We start from the raw sequence: 22,366 nt of genomic DNA, 5'->3' as shown, positions 1-22,366 counted from the left end.
TATAAACTGCTTTTTTCCCCAGTTGTATAGAATTTTGTTTGGAAAAGTGCAGGACTAAGAATTCCAGCTTTGTTTTTGTACACCCACCTGCTGAAGGGACTTGGGTGTTGTGTGTCAAAGCAGCCGGGACGCAGTACTTGGCGTTGCAGCAGGTAGAGGAGGGGGATGTAGGTATAACCTTCTCCTCTGTTTCTTTCCTCTTTTATTCTTCTCCAGTCCTTTTCATGACTGGACCTCAAATCTGTTTTTAATATCAAGTTTTAATGTAGACCTGTGGTTGCTGTGAAGTGTTACTCTGCCTACAGGACTGTGGTGCAAGCATATATTAGCCTTTGTTCCCTTGCCATGAAGTGCATATTTGAGCCTACATTAAAGATTTCCAGTGAGCCTCTGGAAATCACAGCGATTGCGTGTGTGCTCGAAACTGCTAATACAAGTCCCATACAAGTTGAGAGGAGTTAAGCTCTATCGGCGTGTTTTTCAGTGTGTAACAGAGAGAGTAACATAGACAACTCGAAGTATTTTTTGACAATTGTTACTGTCTCAACATTGTAATACTGTTGGAAAAAAGGAAGAAAAAGGGAGACATGACTAAACATTAACCTAAGGAAAAAAAATAGAAACTCATTTGACTTCTATCTTCTGATGGATCAGATTCTTGGAAACACCTCAGAGAGATCAAAATCTGTGTTGACGAACTCCTCTTCCTCCTCCACAACTATTACAGCATCCAAGAGAGTGCAGACATACACCAGAAGAAAAGCAGCTGAAGCTTGTACAGACAGTAGAGCGTAGTCATTAAAAGAGGAAGCTAGGAGCGAAGACGTATAAGTTGTGTTAGCAGTTTTTTGCTGTGTGTCTGTGATCTGCCTCTCTCCTTAGTTTTCATGACTGACAATATTGTAGGTATTACTATTACCTGCAAATTACTGTCCATAAAATAATTCATTTTCGTTCAGACAGAATATCCTAATCTTGTCAGCCAGGAGAATTCAAATAACTTGGAGTGACGGAACCATGCGTAGCTTGCAGGGTTGATTTTTTGCTGCCCAAAGTAGTTGTCAGAGCTCATGACACAGTGAATGCTGCATACATGCCTTCTCTGTCTTACCTGGAGTATTGTATGATGACCTGTGCCCAGGTTTGTGTTCCCCTGGGTGGGGAGCCCAAAGGACTGGCAGACATCTGCAGAGGGATGTGGAATTTTCTTCTCGGGGTATCCACTGCTTTGGTTCTCCTAAACAGCAGGCACTTAACTTTTAAGCTGCTGTGATTCTGCCACCTCTTTTTGAGATGTTACGGAAGTTGGATTTCAGATAAAGAGGGAGTTTGAAGCCAATACATATGCAGCTGGGAGTCCAGACAAATAATACGGTAACATCAAAGGGAGAGAGCCCTAACATGTCAGTGTGTGCTGATAAAATCAGTAACTTGGGCAGAATCATTTCTGCAAAGGAAGAAGGTATGGTTGCAGGAAGAAAAAAAGTCCCTACTAAGAAGCTAATTTCAAAGCTGCTGAGTACCCCATACTCCAGAAGCCGTAGTTTCTCCATCTTTGAGAATCAGGACTTAAATATGATAGTAACTCCAGCTTTGTAGACATTCATAATTGTAGTCCCTTTTTGTAACAACGGTATGAAGATGTTTGCAAGTTGGTTCTGAACAAGCTAGTGATCGATGTCGTGCTCAGATCGTGTCAAGCACCAAACCGCTTAATGTAGCTATACAACTTCTGGGAACCTAGTATTTTTCCCTTATGTTGCACAGACTTAGATAAGTTACCTTTTACAGGGCATTGCATATAGTATGCCTTTAAAGTCACATCATATACCTTATTTTAAGGAGAAATTAAGATCTGGTGGGCATTTGAAAATAACTTATTTAACTGAAATAAGGTGGAAGAGAGAAAGCGATCAAGTAATAAACTTGTTCATGCAATGCTAAAAAGGTCAGAAGATGGAAGGGAAACAATTCCATTAAATGGGAAACAGCAGCATCTTCAAGCTGTTGGATCAAGACAACTTCTCAGTTTCGTTGGACCAAAGATGGGTTTGGTCTGCTCACAGCTTCATGAATAGATTTACAAAACCATAGGAATAAATTTGAGAAATCCTAGTGGTTACTGCTACTCCCAGCTCAGTCAGACCGCAGGCTTTGCTCTCAGCTCATGCTCGCTGTGGCTTGCCATGACCTCCAGCAAACAATATTTCCACTTTCACCCACTCCAGGCCTTTCAGGCAGGTGGAGTTTCAGCTGCAATCCTGAAGCCAGGTTTCACTGTGTTTTGGTTTTGATTCCTTAGTCATGTTTCTGTGCTGTGCTCACTGTTTACCATTAAACAGAAACATCTCTGGCCAGAGGGCTTCAAGGGTAGATGTGTGGAGCATTTCAGAGGCTATGGAAAAGCTCTGGCCATGGTGTAGTAGTAGAATGAAATGAAAGAGAACAAAGATAGAGGACTTCTTGTAATGCTGTTCTCTCTGTTGAGACTCTCCTATTCTTACAGGTATAAAGGAGGGGAAATAGAGGTGCAGGAATATTTCATAGTCAACCAAAACTAGAATAATCCATTTACTAGAAAGTACATGTATTTCTTGCTGTTGAACACTAACAGTGTAAATATGCAATTCCAGACAAGACACTTGAAGCAAAATACTAATAAGAACACGAGGGATGATGTTGAAGTTGTTTTGCTGGTTGATTATTTGTTACTTCTTGCCTCTGCTCTCTTCAAAAATCTATAAATGTAGGAGATGTTTGCATGAAATTATGATTTTAGAGAAACACGAGACATAGAAACAGTCTCACTGAATTTATTCCACACCTACCAGTGGTCATAAATAGAAAGGTAACCAACCATCCCCAAACCTTGCAGCCATACAAAAAGAAGGAAGTTGGAAAGCAGTGTTTCATTCAAGCCTATGCTGACTTGCTCTCTTTGAATGGAGTGGCAAGGAAACAACATTTGCATAGCACGAGGAAGGTACAAGAAAATAATATCTAAATCCATAATTCAGCAAATGCTTGTTAGTCTAATGACTCAATATGCAGGCAAATAACTAACTCTTACACATGACTGAAGAAAGACCATTGTGATGTGTGGTGTCAGTTTTCACATACTGATTGCTTAAACTTGTTTTTCAAGCTTTATAAAAAAAAATAATTATAGTAAAAAGCAGAGGAAATGAAACCATAGCTTCCCTAGATTCTTTAATATTAATGGTGTGATCTGGTAGGAAGAGAAAAGTCATAAACTTGAAACACACTTTAGGAACTTAAAAATAAAATATAACATTCTGCTGAAAGCATGGTAGATGGTCATGCTCGTTCATCTTCTGCTGAGGCTGCAGGGAAGAGATAGCACTCAACATCTTAGCAAAATTCGCCAACTCTGTACTGGGAGCTTCGTGATCAAGTGTTGAATTGTCAGTCTCTTTCACGGTACCATGATGGCTGCAGAACACTTCAGCTATGAATTTTTTATCTGGATCAGGGTCAAATGTGTGGATATTTGTCATTTGTGCCTGATCACAAAATAGTTGATTGTGGTATAACAAAATTTGCCCAAATTAATCAACAGCATTTGACAGGAGAAATAGAATTCTACAAGAGTAATCATTAGCAGTAGGAAACGTTAACGTATGGAGAATATATTTTTTATATATATGGGATTACAGATTTTATTTAAGTGTTTCTGAGAATTTGGCAAAGTCTTGCTAATGAGAAAATTCTATATTTGATTTTGAGCTTTGCAAAATTCTCCATAAAAGACTGGTAGTACAGTCAGTCTGTGCAAATAATAGGGAAAAAAGCAGTTTGTGAGAGTTGAATATACATTAAAAACTAAGGTAATTTAAGTCAGTCTTGAGTATTGTTAGGAAGTTGCTGGGGAGTTGTTCTTCAGTTCTTGGGTGTCCTTCTACTATGGTAGATTAAAATGAACAGCATTCCGCACCTTCAAATCTCTTCAAAACTCTGCCTCCTCATGCTGTGGAGATAAGATTGCCAGACAAGAGATAGGAAAGCAGCAAGAACAAAGGAAAGCTGGCTGCACAGGTTTGAAACGTTTTTTTGGCATTGCAGTAAAAGGGTTCATCAGAAATTCGAGATGGAGGATTATAAATGTCATGGAGCTTGAATATGTCCTTTACAAATCAAGTGGGGGGTTTTCAGGGTGTTTATTTATTTATTTAGTTATTCTGAGGGGCATGGCTGTTACGCTATTTGTATTTTTTTTCCCTAGCATATTTTAAAAAATGTGTTGTTGCTGGTGTTCGTTTCTTGCTGTGACATTTCTTTATCACAGGTGTATTATGTTTGTTGGTACTTAAGAGATGACTGCTCAGTTGATTAATCAGTTTGATGGTTTCATTTATGAAGCTTCTTAAAAGAAAGGCTTGCTCTGAAGGTTGTATTGCAATTCCTTATCTGTCCTAGACTGATGCAGAAAAGCATTCCCAGGTTGAGCGGAATTCCTTATGGTCTGGTGATGAAGTCAAGAAATCAGACGGAGGATCTGATAGCGGTATAAAAATGGAGCCAGGATCTAAATGGAGGCGGAATCCGTCTGATGTGTCAGATGAATCTGATAAAAGCACTTCTGGTAGGAAGAACACTGTTATTTCACAGACGGGCTCCTGGCGACGGGGCATGTCAGCTCAGGTTGGCATTACCACACCAAGGACTAAACCTTCAACCACCTCAGGCACGTTAAAGACACCTGGAACAGGTGAGAAAAGGTGTAAGATATAAACAAGCCCAAAAGTGTGTTCGGTATGAAAACAGTTTAAATACTTTCCAGAGGCAGAACCTGAACTTCAGGTAATCCTGTCTTTATTTTTAGGTATTGTTTTAACCTGTGCAGTATCTCGTATGTTCACATTTCTATTTCTGTTCATTTGAAAATGAATATTTTGAATTAGTACACCGTGCAAGTTGTTTTCATGACAACTCTAATCTGAAGCCAAGCTATTTTTGGGCACAGTATTATCATATGAAGAATAAATAATATAATTTCAGCTTGTAAAGTCACGGTTAATTTTAAGAACATACAGTGTGTGTGTTTGAGGAGATTTTTTATTTTTTTTTCCCATACTAAACCAGCATGTTCATTTATACTAAACACTAGTTCTGGATTTTCTTAGAAATGTATTAGTGATTTTAGCACTTGCAGATGTGTGAATGAAAATTGATTGAATTTCCATAATCTACTAATGTAAGTTAATATCTCTCCTCTTATTTGGTCATGTACACAATTGTACATGAAAAAGTTCAGTGAGATACTTTCTTGAACAATGCTTTCTAGCAAAATTTTACTAATGGCCTAACGCTACTTTTGTCTAATGATAAAAAAGGATCAATCTGTGATAGATACAGAGGGAAACATTTTTTTTTCTTATCTGTCACTATTACATAAGACTGTTCTGCTTTTCGTAGTCTTGGGGGCAAACACACCACATACTTCCTCTGGCAAGTCTGCATGTATAACTCACCAGAGTGGCATGTAAGTTCAGTGCAGACTAGATCATAACTTTTAACCACACTCTGGTGGCTAACACGCTTTTGCTTTTCATGCTGCTTTGAGTTTCATCATTTGCTTGATGTTTTCAAGTCATTAAATATTAGAATTCTTTTTCTATTTTTGTAGGGAAAACTGATGACGCCAAGGTATCAGAAAAGGGTAGACTATCTCCTAAAGCTGGACATGTTAAACGTTCCCCATCAGATGCAGGACGCAGCAGTGGTGATGAATCCAAAAAGCTTCCCACAAGTAACTCTAGAACAACTGCTGCTAATGCTAATACATTTGGATTTAAGAAACAGAGCGGGTCAGCTGTAGGCATGACTATAATCACTGCCAGTGGGGCAACTATCACCAGTAGATCGGCTACCCTGGGAAAAATCCCAAAGTCATCTGGACTCATGGGTAGGACCACTGGTCGGAAGACTAGTGTTGATGGCTCACAGAACCAGGATGATGGCTACTTAGCACTTAGTGCCCGAACTAATCTTCAGTATCGTAGTTTACCCCGGCCCAGTAAATCCAGTAGCAGAAGTGGAGCTGGGAATAGATCTAGCACAAGTAGCATAGACTCCAACATAAGCAGCAAGTCAGCTGGGTTGCCTGTCCCTAAAATGAGAGAGCCTGCCAAGGTAATCCTTGGAAACTCTCTGCCAGGATTAGTCAATCAGACTGATAAAGAGAAAGGGATTTCGTCTGACAACGAAAGCGTGGCCTCATGTAATTCTGTTAAAGTGAACCCTGCATCACAGACTGCTTCTAGCGGAGCTCAAAGTACCCACCAGCAAGGAGCCAAGTACCCCGATGTGGCCTCTCCCACTTTGCGCAGGTAGGCAATAAATTCGTTGATTGTGCAATGATGTTAGTCAGAGCTGAATGATGAGGACTCTTCAAGCCAAGCCTGGCTGTGTTTTGTGGAGCACTTACTATTTAGTGTCCTACATCAAGGTCTTTGTATTTACCTTTAATTTCACATAAACAGGTTGGCCAGTGTTGTAAATACTCAGTACATCACGCAACAGTAGCAAAAATTTAACATTTGGGAAAAAAAAGCTGTCTGGCAGAAAGTTTGGCGATTGTGATACGAGTCTCTTTGTTGCAAAAGTCATACCTGAAGGCTTTATCCATGCAGATATCGCAGGAATAAGAGTTTTCTTGCCTGAAGATTACTGAAGAGTTCTTGCACCAATGTATATGTAACAAACCTGGAAATACTCCAGTGGTGGATCGAATTATAAACTGATGACAGGAGAGTTATTTCAGCTTTTCCTGATGACAGTGGCATAGCTTGACCTGCCATACTTAGATTCACATGTCTAACCCAAACCGATCTTACAGTTGTGTGGATTAGGGCAGTGTGTTGTGAGAGTCAACATCAGGTTATTCGCCTGTGTAGAAGAACCCTAAGTAAAGTTACTGTCTAAGCTGGGTTGAATTTTTTTATTTTAATAATATTTTTTTAAACAAAAATCTTATCTGTCTTCTGTTTCTTCATGACTACCCCACACATTATTTTAACATTAGCATTGAGTTGGTCAGGAATTAATTTGTTGATGCAGTATGCATCAAAGCCTTGATATTGGTGAAAGGTTCCGTTAAGATTATTTTTCAATTTAATTTGACATTGAGTAGCTTGTCTGTTTCAAGTTGCAGTGTTTTGCATTTCATTTTGTCTTGACACCCATAATACCCATACAGTTATGCTACATCATCCTGCTTCCAGTGATGTGAGAAAGCCACATTCCATCTGAAGCACCAGTGCAAGCATAATGGCTGTGATGGCAGCTTAGGCTAACGCTGTGAAGAGTTGTAAACTTTCTTTTTGGATGGGTGGTTTTATTTGAAGATCTTATGTGAGGATAATTCAAGATACTTTCTTTATTTCTGGTTATCATTAGATAAGCCATGTCCTTTAGAACATTTAATTTTTGTCAATGGCTGCTTATAAAGGAAAACTCCAATAGACCTTTCATTTCTACAGTATGCCCCGTGAGAAATGCAGATGTTCAGTATTGCAAGCCTCGGGCACATCAATCTTGAAATTTGATTGGAAATTTTTTTTGATTACAACAAAGCCACATTGCTAACTATGTAATTGAAATACTACATTAGAAATACATGAAGCTTCAAAGACAAGACACTGAGGCTCAATTTAACTGTTCCCTCATTTGATTTACAATTTCAGTCTTGAATTTTACCAGACTGTTCAAATTGTCATGTATTGAAATGCAGCAGAGTTGAATTGGACCTCGTCCACTAGATTTAGATTTCCTCAAGAATCTAGATTTCTAGAATGACAGTAAAGAAGATTTTTTGAGCTTAATTTTCATAGTCAGTTGAAATGAGTTGCACATGTTGTTTTTTTGCTTATTTCTTCTTGGCCCTGTAGTTTTTTAATATTATACAACAAATTAGAATCCATACGTTTGTAGTGATACAGATTTACCTGTAAGTCTGTGAATATACGTAACTTCTATGCTGTCATAAACAGTGAAATTCTATAATTCTGCTGTGAGGGCCATTGCTGTCTCTGTTCTCTCAGCATTCCCTTCAGCTCTGGTATTATGTATCTGGCATGTCCCTTAAGTGAAACCATCATTTATCTTGATATATTTTATTATTAAATTGGGCCTTCATGCTTTGCAGTGTATAATACACTGCTTTTCTGTTGATGGGAGACATGCATGACCCAAGAGCCAGCTCAGATATGTCAATCTCTTGTCAATAATAGTAGATAGGAATAAAGAGATGTCCTTGTAGGGGATGTCCTTCCTTGTAGGGGATGTCCTTCCAGAGTTAATCTCTGTGTTGATGTGACTGTCTCGCTGGATTGGATTTTCTCTGGACTGAAACAAATGCTCGCCAGACCGCATCCTCTTCTGAAGGCATTTGTTATGAGGTTGTGGTTTGACCAGGCATTTGCCTTTAGCAGCATGTTTCTGTTTGTGCCACAGTGCAGTAGCCTTTTAGTTGTATTAGAGGTGCTGTGAGACATTTGGAGAAGACTGCATAGCTTAAAAACAGCTTGTAAAACTGTTGTGTTGGTGGTTGGGGGTTTTTTTAAGCTCTAGCATCCTATCTCTGAGAGTGCAGTTCCCCCAGTACAACTGAAGAGGTGGTGTGCAATGCCGTAGGAGCAGGAGTACCCTAAGCTGCTACTGCTGCTGAAGGCCATGTATAGTTGCAGTATGGTTTGACATTTTTCTTCATATTCACTGTGATAACATTAACTCTAAATAAACCCTAGACTCTAAATATCTCTTAATCCTGTAGGAATGGGTTCTGTCTAAATCAGTGTCTCCTAATTGGTGAGGTGTGGTCTCCAGGTGAACCAAGTTTGCCAGGTCTGTGCTGGTTTGTGACTGTCTACATCAGGTGCTGAGAGGATCATGGCACAGAGCAGTGCTGGATTATGAGGTAGATGTAGATGGGCATCTTAGCCTGCTCCAGCAGTGTTGTCCAGGTGCTTTGTGGCAAGTATACCACAGCAGCCATCCAGCCGAGATCTGAGATATGTTCCAGGTGTCTTGTGCAGGTACACTGGAGCTGCAGATAGCACCTGCGCAATAAGTACAGTGCTTCTGGGCATCACTGGGCTTACTGCACGTGTGCGGTAAGGTCCCAGCTGCGTTCCACGGCCTGTGTTTCTGGGAAGTGTTGGACAAAGTGACTTAGTGTGCGTGTGTTGTACAGACAACCTGGGCAGACCCAAAAGCAGAGAAAGTTCTGCTTGGTGCATACCCACCCGTAAGTCTCCAGGAGCTCTTGTGTGGAAGTGCTGTAGTCCTCTATTCTGAGGACTACGGTCCAATAGATACCCACTTTGAAAGATTTCATCTTCAATACTCCACATGGTTGATTTAAAAAAAAGCAAATCCATACAGGTATGTGTGAGGAAGACTAAGGTTCCAACGGCAGTTACAGGAACTAAGTGGCCGAAACAGAAGCAACGTTTTGGGGTGGATGTTTGAAGCTAGAGTCAAAAGATATGCTTCATAAGTTTGAGGATCAGTTTTAGAATGATTGATAATCTGCTCTTGAGCATGTTTACTTCTAAGACACTTTTGTACTTCTGAGAACTTTCCCATTGACTATTAATGAGGGAACTGAAGTCTCTTCTTCACTGGCAGTGCAGCTGTGTCACAGGCAACAGTGATGCAAACTGGAGATGCTGCAGTCGTCTTCCTCTAGCCACGCTTTGATATCAGTAGATATTTTTCCTGTTACATCCCAGCAAATGCTGCTTCTGTGCAGAGCATTTGGTGATTTGCACAGAATTTACCTGGAAGACAAGCTTTCAACCTCTAATATTCCATGCTTCAGATTAATGAATGCAGTGTTTCTCTGGTATACTTTTTCCTTAAGGAGCAGAAGACAATATGGCTGTATTTTAGTTCTGTGAAGCTGTGTTTTAGCTTTGTGAAAGGAGTATTTGATGATTCAGAGAAGACACACCTAAGATAGATTTGAAGCTAGGATAATTGTCTCTGGGCATCATTGAAGGCAGAGTGAACACAAGGAGATTCATAAATTTATAGTTGTGTATGCCCAGTCTAGGATCTTACTTAATGGTGGTTTTCTGAAGCTAAGATATATGGTCTTAATATAAAATATGCTTGCATTTAATATTCGCTTTTATGTATTTTTCATGTTGTCTTTTTTTACAGACTTTTTGGTGGCAAGCCTAGTAAACAAGTTCCCATCACAACAGCTGAAAACATGAAAAATTCAGTAGTCATCTCCAATCCTCACGCTACTATGAACCAGCAGGGTAATCTTGATTCACCATCTGGCAGTGGTGTGCTGAGCAGTGGGGGCAGCAGTCCTCTGTATAGCAAAAACACAGATATGAACCAGTCTCCACTAGCTTCTAGTCCCAGTTCAGCACATTCAGCTCCTTCCAACAGTTTAACGTGGGGTACCAACGCAAGTAGCTCTTCTGCTGTTAGCAAGGATGGCATTGGATATCAGTCTGTCAGCAGTCTGCACACCAGTTGTGAATCCATTGATATCTCTCTGAGCAGTGGAGGTGGGCTGAGCCATAACTCCTCCACTGGCTTGATTCCAGCCTCTAAAGATGATTCTCTGACTCCCTTTGTCCGAACCAACAGTGTTAAGACTACATTGTCTGAAAGGTTAGTAGTTTTTTCTCTCGTTTCCATTAAGCTTTTATGTAGCTTATATGCGAACAAAGTCCTGGCAGCAGTAACCTACACTGCAGATGCAAATCAAACTGTGCTTTTTACAAGATAATACTGAATGGTGTTGCTAGAACATATAAAGAGGCCATTCCAGGCAAGGAGCCTAGTTCAGAGCAAGAGGATGGGTTCAGGTGAGGTTTTTAATTTGCTGTGGTAGCCAATGTGAGAGCTTTCTTGCTACTACCTAATATTTGAATTCTGCATCATATATTATCCTTCCAAAGTTCATGTGATACAGATACTCAAAAGAAACCTCCATCATTGTTACCATTTTGATTTGAGAAGCCAACTGTTTCTTGTTAAACTTCTTGTTTGTAACATTTGACAAGCTTTTAAGCTGGAAGTCATGCTGAAAAGAGAAGTCACTGTCTCCCTAGTTACTTGATCCCTTCTCGTTCTCTCCCTGCTGCCCTGTCCCATCTCCAGCTGCTCCCTACAGTGTTTTGGTTATAGGCATTCCTGTGAATGCACAGTGAACCCAACTGGGAGATGGGTCCAACTGAAAAACGATCATCTGAATTGTATTTCAGACTGATGAGTTCCCCAGCTCCTTACATGATGAGATTAATCAATATCTGTGTGGACACAGAGTAGGAGCTGGGAACAGACTGAGCAGGGAGGAGGGGACGGGACTGCTTTTTCAACATCAGAGCTGTATTAATGGCACATTGAGCTAACATTGGGATAAATCCAACAGTGACTTGCATGCTCTCTGAGTGACCTTTTGTAGAGGGCAGTAGTACCCCTGCAAGCATTGGAAATCAGCTGTATTCTGATGTGTAATTCTGTAGTCAGGTAGCAAAATTTTTGTAGTTGCATCTCGATGGAGAAAATTACTGCTGAATATAATGTTCTGACAGTTTGGGTTTCTGTTTGTGTTTTATTATAACTCCTTTCTGTTGTCTCCTCTTTTCATTCTAATATTCCTTCTCTCGTTTTCTGTCTTGTTGGACTGATTCTTCTAGCCCTCTTTCTTCCCCTGCTGCTAGCCCCAAATTCTGCCGAAATACTTTGCCCAGGAGACAGGACAGGTAATGCTGTCTCAAGACAGGAGTATGCACAAGGCTGTAGGTTTTGTTGCCCATCTTGGTGAAGCAAATTGTTTTGTGACTGGCTGTGCTCAGTTGAGTCCTCTGCTGTGTTCATCGTTCAGGTGTGAACTGACACAAAGACATGCCAGTGAGAGTCCCCTCAAACACCCCATCTATCTACCGAAATCAATCTGGAGAATGGCATACAGCAGAGTTGGCATGTTTTTGGTGTTGTGCTTATTACTGGGAACATCTTTTGGTGTGGGGGGTTATTTTTTTCCCCCCCTCATTTCTTTGCCAAAGGCAATTTGAAAATCTTGCCATTTTTTTTCTACCAATCTAAACTCTCACTAGCATTTCAGCATTCCTCTGGCATGCTGCTTTTCCCACTGCCTTTCAGGCCTGTCCTTTTTTGTCGTGAAGTCCCAGTGTCATTCAGTGTCGTCAGTCTTTTATTGCAGTTTGGCTCATGAGTGTTTTGCAGGGACTTAGGCACATCCATCCTTGTAAAGACAAATGCTAAAGTTAGGAAAAGATGACCTGAATCTAAACATCTAGCTCACTTTTGCTCACTGCTGTAATTTGAATCACTCCCACTCTGTAATTTAGCTATAAGGATTGTTATTAAATTAATTAATTTAAACACATGGATATTTTCTTTAAAAACAAATTAAAAGACTCCGCTCAGTTACAAGTTCATCAGTTGTAAAAACGTAAATATTTGGGTTATGGACAACTAGTAGATTCATTTTGCTTCACTAATGGAATTTAAGCTAAGATTTGGAAATTTAAACCGTCTGGGCTCAATACTTTTACTGATACACATTGCAGCTACGTAACAGTAATTAGCTGCATTCCCTAAACGGTGTCTGCTGAAAGAAATGACAGGAAGGTGGTTTGGACTTGGAGATTCTCATCAGTTTTCTCAAATAGTTGTCTCATGCCTGCTGAAAAGCATATTTTTAAGCATCCATTTAACGTTTAAAATGCCATTTTTGTTCATTGTGGGTAGGAGAAATAGCAAAATCACGTTGTGAACAGATGAGATTCATTGGCATGGTACCAGATGCATGTTTGTGCAAATCCACACCTGGGTAAGGAGGCTTTTGCATGTTTCTGTAGGAAGGCCCCAGCACCTTTTCCTCTGAAAAGGTGATGCAGATGTTTGTTGGTCCTGATCTTGTTCCTTCCCTTTTGTTCTTCTCTGAAGTTCTTTTCTTTTAACTTTTCTGCAGCGACCCACATCTTGATAGGAACACTTTGCCTAAGAAGGGACTCAGGTATTGGTGTTTCCACACGGTTTAACAGCTTTTGTTGTGGCTTTGGAGTTTGCTTTGTGTTTCTGTTGTGGCTGGTGGTGATGGTCGCAGTTTGCAAGAGGTGGCAACAATATTGTCTTTCTTTCTTTCTTTAATCGTCAAAGAAGGCCATTGACCACTGTGCTTTTTTTCATCCAGTGGCTTCTCTGCTTGAGCAAGAACTGTGGCTTTTGCTGGCTGAATTGCTGAAAAGCATCTCATAAACCATGACTGGGCTTGACTTTAAAACAGTAATTTTTCAGCTTCTATGGCTATTACATGGAATGACTTTAGATCATTTTCACCCCGGGAACCTTGGTGTTGATATACATAGAAAATATTTGCAATATCACGGCAAACCTTTTAGGATGAGATTGGACATACTAATTTTAAAAAAATATTTGCCTCAGAATACATAAATATATAGGCCTCTTAGAGATAACTTCTGCTCTTCTAGAAAAGAACAAAAAAATCCCAGAATAAACTATTGATAATTGTCTTCTCATACATTTTGTATGTCTGAAAGGTCATGATTTTTATAACATAAAAAAACTGGACCAAAAAAGATTTTACCATTGATACAATTCTATAAGATAATCAACATTAAGTGTATTAATTAAATGCTTTAAGGGTTACAGAATTTACAGAAGATATCTTAGACAATTTAGAAAATTGCAGCTTCAGAATTGCTTAATGCAGCTTCTAGGATCACTGAGTTGATGCCTTGAAATTGCAGCAGCAATTTATTCTGTGCTATACACATTGTTCTTCATAGCTGCTTTGAGTGCTAAAAGCCTTTATTAAAATGGCATTTTGTTTAAAATGTTTCTGTGGTTCACAAGTATGTCTCTAATAAATAAAGACTCTCTTTTAAGACCGAAACATTTGAGTGCTGAAGAGGTAGGTATTAACGCTCAAATAAAAAATCCTCAGTGTGTTAAAGTAAAATGACTGCTTAAAGTCCCTTTCTTAATAGACAGATATATGTGCAAAGTTTTAAGAGATGCTGATAGTCAGGGACTGTTGCTTAAGTGTTGAGGCATAAGCAGAAGAAGGAATGTATTTTTTGAAAGCAGTTTGAGTTTTTGCAATGTTAATTAGTGGTCACATTAATTTAAAATAGTCTTAATAAGTCTTAATAAGTGATATCTTATTGTAACGTATTTAGTTGGAGCCAATCTAATTAATTAAATAGATAATATCGACTAATAATAGGCTCCAAGTGTTTAGTTTTTGGAAGGAGAGCTAGTAACTCATAAATATTTCTCAAAAGCAGATGGCACAGCATAAGGCAGACACTGACATCTATCAGCAGACAAGTGTTTCCATGATGCTTCTTCTGTTGATACCTGTACCCTATCATGTATTTCACATAACACCTGTGGTAACACCTATTTTTCAGGCATATACAGAAGCAGATTTAAAACTTTGCTTTAGCTGAAGCCGGCGGGTGTTTTGCCATTGATGTTGGCATAGACAATGTTTCTGCTATTTTCTTTGCCTTCAGAAAAAACTAACCATACTCTTCTTTCTGATGATTTAATGCTATTAGTTTTGAACTAAATGGGATACACCTCCACAGGCCTTTATGCTGTTGTCTCTATAATATGAATTATTGAGTCACAACTTGTTGAAAAATCTGGTAATGGCTTTGTTGACTTGAATTTTGTTATAATATGACAAAAAGCCAACTAAGTTTAGCAATACACTGAAATATTAAAATAGTGATAGAATTTTGGCATAACCTAAGGAAAGGATTTCCAAATTATGGTTATTTTTAAATCATACATACATAATACACACTGTATCTTATTTTGAAATGCTACAGTGCACAACTGTAGCTTTTTGTTCACTACCAGTTTGATTACTACTGAAACCATAGGAAATGAGTTTGTGGGGTTTTTTTGCCAGAGGTGGAATGAATTAGGAACAGCTTGGAGCAGTTCCCTAATTCAGAATTGTATTGGCTTTATATCATATAATCCTTAAACTTCATATGAGAGTTCTTCATCTTTCTTTCCCTTTCTTCCTGCCCAAGTCTTGTGACATCTCATTTTATTTTTTTTTTTAATTTTAAATAAATGTCAAAGTTCATTTTGAAAAAACTGTTTGTTTCTGCAGGTATACTCCATCCTCCCAGCTCCGTAATCAGGAAGATGCAAAAGAATGGCTACGGTCTCATTCAGCAGGAGGACTTCAGGATACTGCTGGCAATTCTCCATTTTCATCTGGGTCCAGCATAACATCACCCTCTGGAACTAGATTTAACTTCTCACAGCTTGGTGAATAATTATCTGTTTGAATAATCATAGCAATACATTGTGTGTCTTGAAAATAGCATATTACACCATATAATTTTCTTTCAGCAGCTCGAGTCCCTCATTCAACATCAGGAAGCTCTTTCATTGAAATGAGTGTGACTAATTAGCATTATTATCTTGTATGCCCAAAGGTGGCATACTTGCAGTAACTCTTTGAAAATACTGTTCTGGGAGTAATCAGATGCCTTAATATAAATTATGAGCTATTCAGTAGAGCTATTTGTTAATATCACACATTGGTGTGTTTAAAGGACTTAAGATGTTGGCTACCTATTTAGTAATATTGTTTTAAAATCCAAGCATATTACTTACTGTATGTGCCAGTCTCATCAGTTTAAGATATTTTATCTTTGTATGTATTTTTCAGGCGGCTTGTTGGAAAGTTGCATAAAGCTCAGTCTGAAATAAAAGTCAGAAGAATTTTAAATCAGGAAAAGATATCATTCCTTCACTTAATTACATTGATAAAAGTAAACACTTTTTAAATGAAGGAAACAATAAAAGTTGATTGACAGGATCCATAAAACATCGCAGATTTTGGTTGACCATATCAGCAGCTGAAATAACCTAATTTAAAGTGCTTGTAGCGCTCATCTCTGGTGTGCTGCTTAATATTACTTTGTTGCCTTTGCAATTTGTTTAGGTGTGTAAATCAGTCCTAACAGGAGAGATATATATATATTGTCTTTAAGTTAAGTGACATTTGGAAAAACTATGTCAAACAGACATTTGCTGTTTCTTTTTGACTTTCAGAAGCCCCTCCATCTTTTCTAGAACAATAAAGAAATAATATGCAAAATAGCTAAGCCTATACTTGTGAGCTACATGTGTTGTGTGAATCTGCAGCAACTTACATGGTCACTTATTTCTAGTGCAGTTTTGAATTGCAGCAGTGACGTTTTAGAGCCTTTCTTTGAATGCGATGAAAAGAAACAGATTAAATAAACAGCTTTAAATAAACTGACACTTAACAGAATTTCAGCTGAATATACACACAGTGTAATTACATTGCCAACAGCTAACAAACTGTCATGAAAGTTCATGAAAGTACCTTAATGGTAAAAAAAAAGCATAGTCTTGGGCCCAGAAAGTTAACTCTTTATGGAGAATATTGAAGATTATTTACATTAATAATCTTCAAAAGCTGTTTGGCCACAAGCAACTAACCAAAAAAAAGAAGATATTTTTCTGTGTTCTTAAGAAAAGAGCTTGGAGATATTGGAGTCAAGAGAGGTCACTGTGTTTAACTTAATAGCAAATGTTGATATGAAAGTTGAGCTTAAACTGAATTATTTTATCTTCTACAATAGTCTGTATCAGATGCTATATATAGAAACTGGCAGTGACAGCACGCTAAGAGGAACCTCCCAGTTGGAACAGCAATTTTGTTGTTCCCTTTTTTGCACAAATCAACTAGTTCTTAGTAAATACAAGGTATAATTTTAGCACAAAAGTTCTTTTAAAAAATGTGAAACTGGAGTAGATGTTTTGCACTCTATATAATGGTTGAGAGAGTATTGGCAGATTTGGTCTTTTATAGTTCTTAGCTCCTCATAGTGGAAAGAAACAATTATGAAATACACAACTATTAGGAAACTAAAGCTTTTAACATTTGTGACTTAAATACATAGGAAAATGTCATTTTTTGAGAACCTGAAGGCTTTGAAGGAGATAGTTCATAAGGCCTGTTCTATATAGGCCAAACACTAGTTTAAATTCCTTTGGGCATTTTAGTCCTTTTTGAGGAAGGACTGTTCCAAATTAAATGATGGTTAATTAGTTCATGCCTACAAGGTGTTAGTGAGTTGACTGAGCTTGTCTGTAGAAGCATAGACATATCACGCAGTGTTTAAAATGACCTTATTTACTTGAGTTTGCTTATTCACTAGCTTGATTTGCATACCTCTTATTTTAATTCATTAAATTTAGAAAAATAATGAAGCCTGGAGAGGATGACATCAAAAATTTGTGTCTTAAAGAAAAAAAAAAGTTTATTGGTAGTTAAACAAAAATTAAGTATTAAAATTTGTGGTCACGCAAATAAATTGGTGGTTGTTCTTCACTTTATAGCAAGCCCAACCACTGCAGCCCAGATGAGCTTGTCAAATCCAACCATGTTACGGACCCACAGCCTTTCCAATGCAGATGGTCCTTACGACCCCTACAGCGATACACGCTTCAGGAACAGCTCGATGTCCCTGGATGAGAAAAGCAGAACAATGAGCCGGTCTGGCTCTTTCCGCGATGGCTTTGAAGAAGGTTAGTAAAATAAATATGTGATGGTGCTGGAAATGATCAGAAGATGTCATTCTCACATAAACCAAGTATAAATTTGGTGCTTTTCAGTCAGCAGAGGGGTCATTTCGCAGCACAGTTCTCTCTGTGGGAAGCTCTTAGTGTTAGATAAAACTTTAGTCTTGGTCATCGTTGTTCTGATGATATTCATTCAGTGATCCTTCTGGTCGGACATAGGAAAGCATGGAAGTGTTGTACCTAGACCATCACTGTTCAAGAAATTGTTTAAACACATCCTCTGCTTCATTTTTAGTGATCTGAGAATGACTCTAATTCATGCTTCGAGTTAGCATATTACAGTGTTTCCTTGAATAGGACTGTTCTCTTGAACCTGGGCCTCCACGCTTCTTTTTGTAGTATAAATAATTGGTATTAACCAGACTGTTGTTTCTATCCTGGTTAATCTTTCCAGTATTTAATCTGTATTCAAATTGTCTTTACTTTTTATTTCTGCTGAATGTCCTGGGTTGATATCACACAGCTTCCACAGAAGGGACCTGAGTAGTTCTTCAAAACATCTAGGCTCTTCTTTTTAATCCCTTGTTGTCTTTTCAAATGCGTAATCATACCTGATAAAAGAAGCACATGTAAATATAAGAAGAAAAAGTAATTTACCTATAAATAAATGTTTAGTTTGATTGCTACTGATCAAGCAACATTATGGCCGTAGCAGGAGTAACTATGAGCACATGTTAAAACCCTCAACTGTTGCACTTTGAGAAGTCAGAAGTGGGGTGAGCTCTGGGAGTGGTTCATAGGAAGGTCGTAGGAAGCTCTTCCAGCGTTAGCTCTCTTGAGTCTTACATCTCCTTTCTGACAAGGATGGGGAGCTTGGTTGGCTATCAAGTACTTTATCACTACAGGTCACACAAGCCTTGGCTGTCTTGCTTCCTCCACTGCTGAAGACCTTGCTCAGCAGTGTTAATATCAGTGGCCCATTGTTGCTGCTCCCCTAGAGCCAGGCGTGCGTGGGAGCCACACTGGAATGCTTGTAGGGGCCTTTAAGAGCCCCAGGGTGCCTCCCTGGAGGTACTGGTTCTCCCATCAGTTTTCTGCCATTGGAAAAGATAGAAAATGTGTATTGGATATGGCTGCGGAAAGATGCAGGGCTAATTCATTATCGAATTTTGCCAATCTAACTCCATTACATCTAATTGTATTTTAGAGGCCCATGGCTGAGGATCTTCGTTAGGGGTTGAAAACTATTAGAATAACGCTGTAGGGCTGAAAACTCTGTCATTGCAGGAATTAACTTTTGTTTGTGCCATGCTCTCAGGAAGCTAGATGATCCTGAACAGTCACAGATTGTCAGATACTTGAATTCCATTTTGTGATGAACAGTCCTGCTTTTACTAAAGAGTTCCTTAATATAATCTGTGAAGGGATTTAGATCACTGCATCTGTGTTATTCTTAGATTTACTGAAAGAACTACTACAGCAAAACTTACAGAGGTTTTATTGAAGACGTCCTCAAAATATTGTAACCTTAATCTTTTTAAGTGTGCTTAAAATTGCAGCAAATCCATTTTGGCATGTTGGAGGTTAAACTATCTCTTATAATTCAGAAATTGTTGTCCAGGAAAGAGGCTAGTTTGGAAGAATATTTAATAAGTATTACATGTTTGAGGATGAACCATTTGAAAAAAAAGAAAAGGAAAAGGGAAGAGTTAGGTGACATGTTCTGCAAAGTACATTTCATTAATTTAAAAAAAGAATTAAAAACAAAGTCCAAGAAAGCTCTACCAAGTTATGGACCTGACAGCACTGGAAAAAGATGACTTTTGTATATGAGGAAGGAATTTGTCTCTACAGTGGACATGCTGAAGAAGTCCCTTTCAAATTTTCCTAATTTTTTGGCACCCAAGAGGATGATAATATTTTACCAGATGGGATGAACATGTAGGTGCAGTCTCCGTATTTTTGTCTTCAGGTTAAAGGCCTTCTGTCACTTCTCTGGCCATATAGAAGGCAGGAATAGCCTGCTTAATTAGCTGCTTATTTCTCAGGGAATCACAAGTTACAAGTGGGCAAGTGGTTCTGAATATGGCATATATGTTGTCCTGTGCTTTCAAACCTGTAGATCTAATTCACTTTCACAGAATGAGAGAATAGATCGAAAAGCATGAATACATCATTCACCTTCACCTTGAGAGAATAGATCAAAAAGTGTTACAGGCATTAAATTTGTGGTTAACGAACAAATTGATTTTATACAATCAGCCAGTGTCAATGAAGCATAAATCCAGGTGTTAAGTAAAGCTTACCAATTTACTTCTTATTTTTTTTATTAGCACATAAGATTACAAGACATTTTATTCTTATTAACATCAGTAGGGCCAGGATTTATTCTTAAAAGCCTTTTTTTTCTTTTGTCTCCACAGTACGAAGTACAGTCATGTTCTCTCACAGTGCAGCATGTAGGTTGAAATGTTAGTCAGCCTTGCAGAACATAATTCTTCGGGTAGGAAGGGTTTCAGGACTGGAGAGATGCCAGCAGCAACAGCCTCCAAACCAGCCAGAACTTCAGGGGAAAAAACACAGCCTTAAACTGAAGTGGTCTCTTGGCTATCCAATTTGCCCACTTCGCTGGCCATCAGCCTTCCCCAGGAGCTGTGCTGCTGCTGGCTTCACCCTGATACTTCAACCTCCTAGTGAGAAAGGAATTAAATTCATTGTATTTGGGGTATAAATTTTTATTCTTTTTTGTGCTACTGACTGCAATACCTGTCGTTCTTTCTACTCTTTAGACAGTTGATCATGGCAAGACCGTTTCTTTTCTAACATAAAAAATGATACATGCTTGCATATGCATTTATAGTGCTTTAAAATAATAGCTCCAAAACAATTTGGGTTTGTAGCCTGCGTGCAGATGCATGTTAACTGCTAAAAACAGGAATCACATCAAGAACGTAACTGCCTTCAGGCTCCTAATTAAATAGCCTTAAAGTAGCCATCTGCAGATACTTTAAAGAGAAATTGCGCAAAAATATTAACTCTTTGGTTGTCCTTAAAACTAGAAATCTCAAATTATATACACATTCAAACGGTGCGGTCGTGATGTTTTACAAGGCAAGAGTATGATTCCCAGAGTTACATGTTCTTTCCCTTTTTTTATTTTGAGTATTCTTTCCTCCTTTAAATCCCAATGTGATCTTAAAAATTCCAGTTGATGCTAACTCAGAAATGTATGTGTCCCAGTCCATTGTAAAGAGATCTGTTTCTTCTCTGGCCAGTTGGTATGACTGCTTTTTTGACTACATCTCTGTTAGTAAAAACTGCACAAAGGAAGAATATAGAGAGGCAAACCAGAAAAGAACATGTTCTCTGTATGAGTCCATTGGTGGCTTTGTGCAATATTGCCTGTGCTTTGGGCTTTCCATCTTGAAAGGGAGGTCCTAAAGGTAAAATGCAGGTAAAAAGAAAAGTGACAAGGAGATCTTAAAGCATAGCATCTACGATATGAAGAGAGCTATAATAGATTAGGAATCTTCAGCTTGGAAATAGGATGACTGAAGGGAGGTGATAATATATCATTTAGTGCATTATAAAGAGGTCAGTTATCCATTACTTGTCATATCACAGGGTGTGGAACTCAAGGAACTTACTGACTGGTTCAGTCACAGGTCTAAAACAATTGCAAATAATTCTATTTCTAAACACCAGAAGAGTTTTTTGTTACAGACAAAATGTGTCAGTGGGTTCAGAAGCGGTTAGGCAAGTTAATGACAGAGAGGTCACAGCAACTATGAAAAATAATGGTCTGACTGCAGTTTCCATCTCAGGAATTTCCATCTCTGATGATTCCCAGAAGATACAAAGGTGTACCTGGGGAAAAATCACCAACTATCTGCCTCCTTCTTGCATTCGTTTCCCTAAACATGCGCTGAGGTTGCAGCCAGAGATGGAGCACACGATTAGACAGACCCTGGGTCTGACTCAACGCTAGTTATTTTTATGTTCTTAATGCACTACAGTCCTTAACATCTAACTATAAAGATCCTTTTAATTGAAAATATGATTAACCAGAAAAAGCAAACGGGTGTGAGTCTTTTTTACTTTCTTGTGGGTTTTTTTAATTGTCTTAAATTCCTCCAGAAGCCACCTTAGACTTTGTTTACTTCTCTTTCCAGCCTTGCCTAAGGATATAATGTCAATGGGAAAGCAGAGCCCATTTATTATGAATGTAGGAGAATTGCAGTAGGTAATTAGAGCAAAATGGCAACTTTTCTGAACTTTTTTTTTTTTTTTTGACTGGAGGAATTAAATGGGGGAAAAAAGTGATTTAACGTGATTTTGTATGATTTTTATGAAGTTACCTGAAGTTTGAAATTAAAGTTTCAGTTAAATATATTTTGTTTCTAAAACTAAAAATAAAGATAATTTAGCATGCTTCAGTAGCAGAAAGAATAGCTTCAGGTAGTTTTTTTAATAGCATAATTGAAATTTAAATTATGTTATATGTAAACCCTAACACTGGGGTGATTGAGAATCAATGTATATGTATATCTTTTACCAAATGTATATTTAAATACAAAAACTTCTTAAAATGGATTCTTTTCCAGAAAAGGTTTTGTAGCCATGTTTTCACTCAGGTAATTTTTCTATGAGAGAAAGAACTGGGCCTTGTTAAAGAAACGTCATTGCTTTAAAGAAAGACCAAAAAACCCTGCAAGGATAGGGAATGTTCAGCTCATGGACA

At 38.3% G+C, this 22,366-nt stretch overlaps 1 protein-coding gene across 6 annotated transcripts in view; it reads left to right on the top strand.

The window, feature by feature from the left end:
• The window catches only part of NAV2 (neuron navigator 2), a 423,664-nt gene that overhangs the window by 367,848 nt on the left and 33,450 nt on the right, over nt 1-22,366 (top strand). For 5 of the 6 annotated variants that reach the window (XM_074841830.1, XM_074841829.1, XM_074841828.1 and 2 more), the window contains 7 exons: nt 4,438-4,729; nt 5,648-6,350; nt 10,189-10,656; nt 11,688-11,753; nt 12,989-13,033; nt 15,173-15,333; nt 17,443-17,631. In XM_074841830.1, coding sequence (XP_074697931.1) covers nt 4,438-4,729; nt 5,648-6,350; nt 10,189-10,656; nt 11,688-11,753; nt 12,989-13,033; nt 15,173-15,333; nt 17,443-17,631 — 1,924 coding nt within the window. The remainder of the gene's footprint in view (nt 1-4,437; nt 4,730-5,647; nt 6,351-10,188; nt 10,657-11,687; nt 11,754-12,988; nt 13,034-15,172; nt 15,334-17,442; nt 17,632-22,366) is intronic. The other variant, XM_074841833.1, reaches the window with a different exon arrangement.

Source organism: Strix aluco, chromosome 16, assembly GCF_031877795.1.
Source record: "Strix aluco isolate bStrAlu1 chromosome 16, bStrAlu1.hap1, whole genome shotgun sequence".
Lineage (NCBI taxonomy): Eukaryota > Metazoa > Chordata > Aves > Strigiformes > Strigidae > Strix > Strix aluco.
This window is presented reverse-complemented; position numbering and strand designations above follow the sequence as displayed.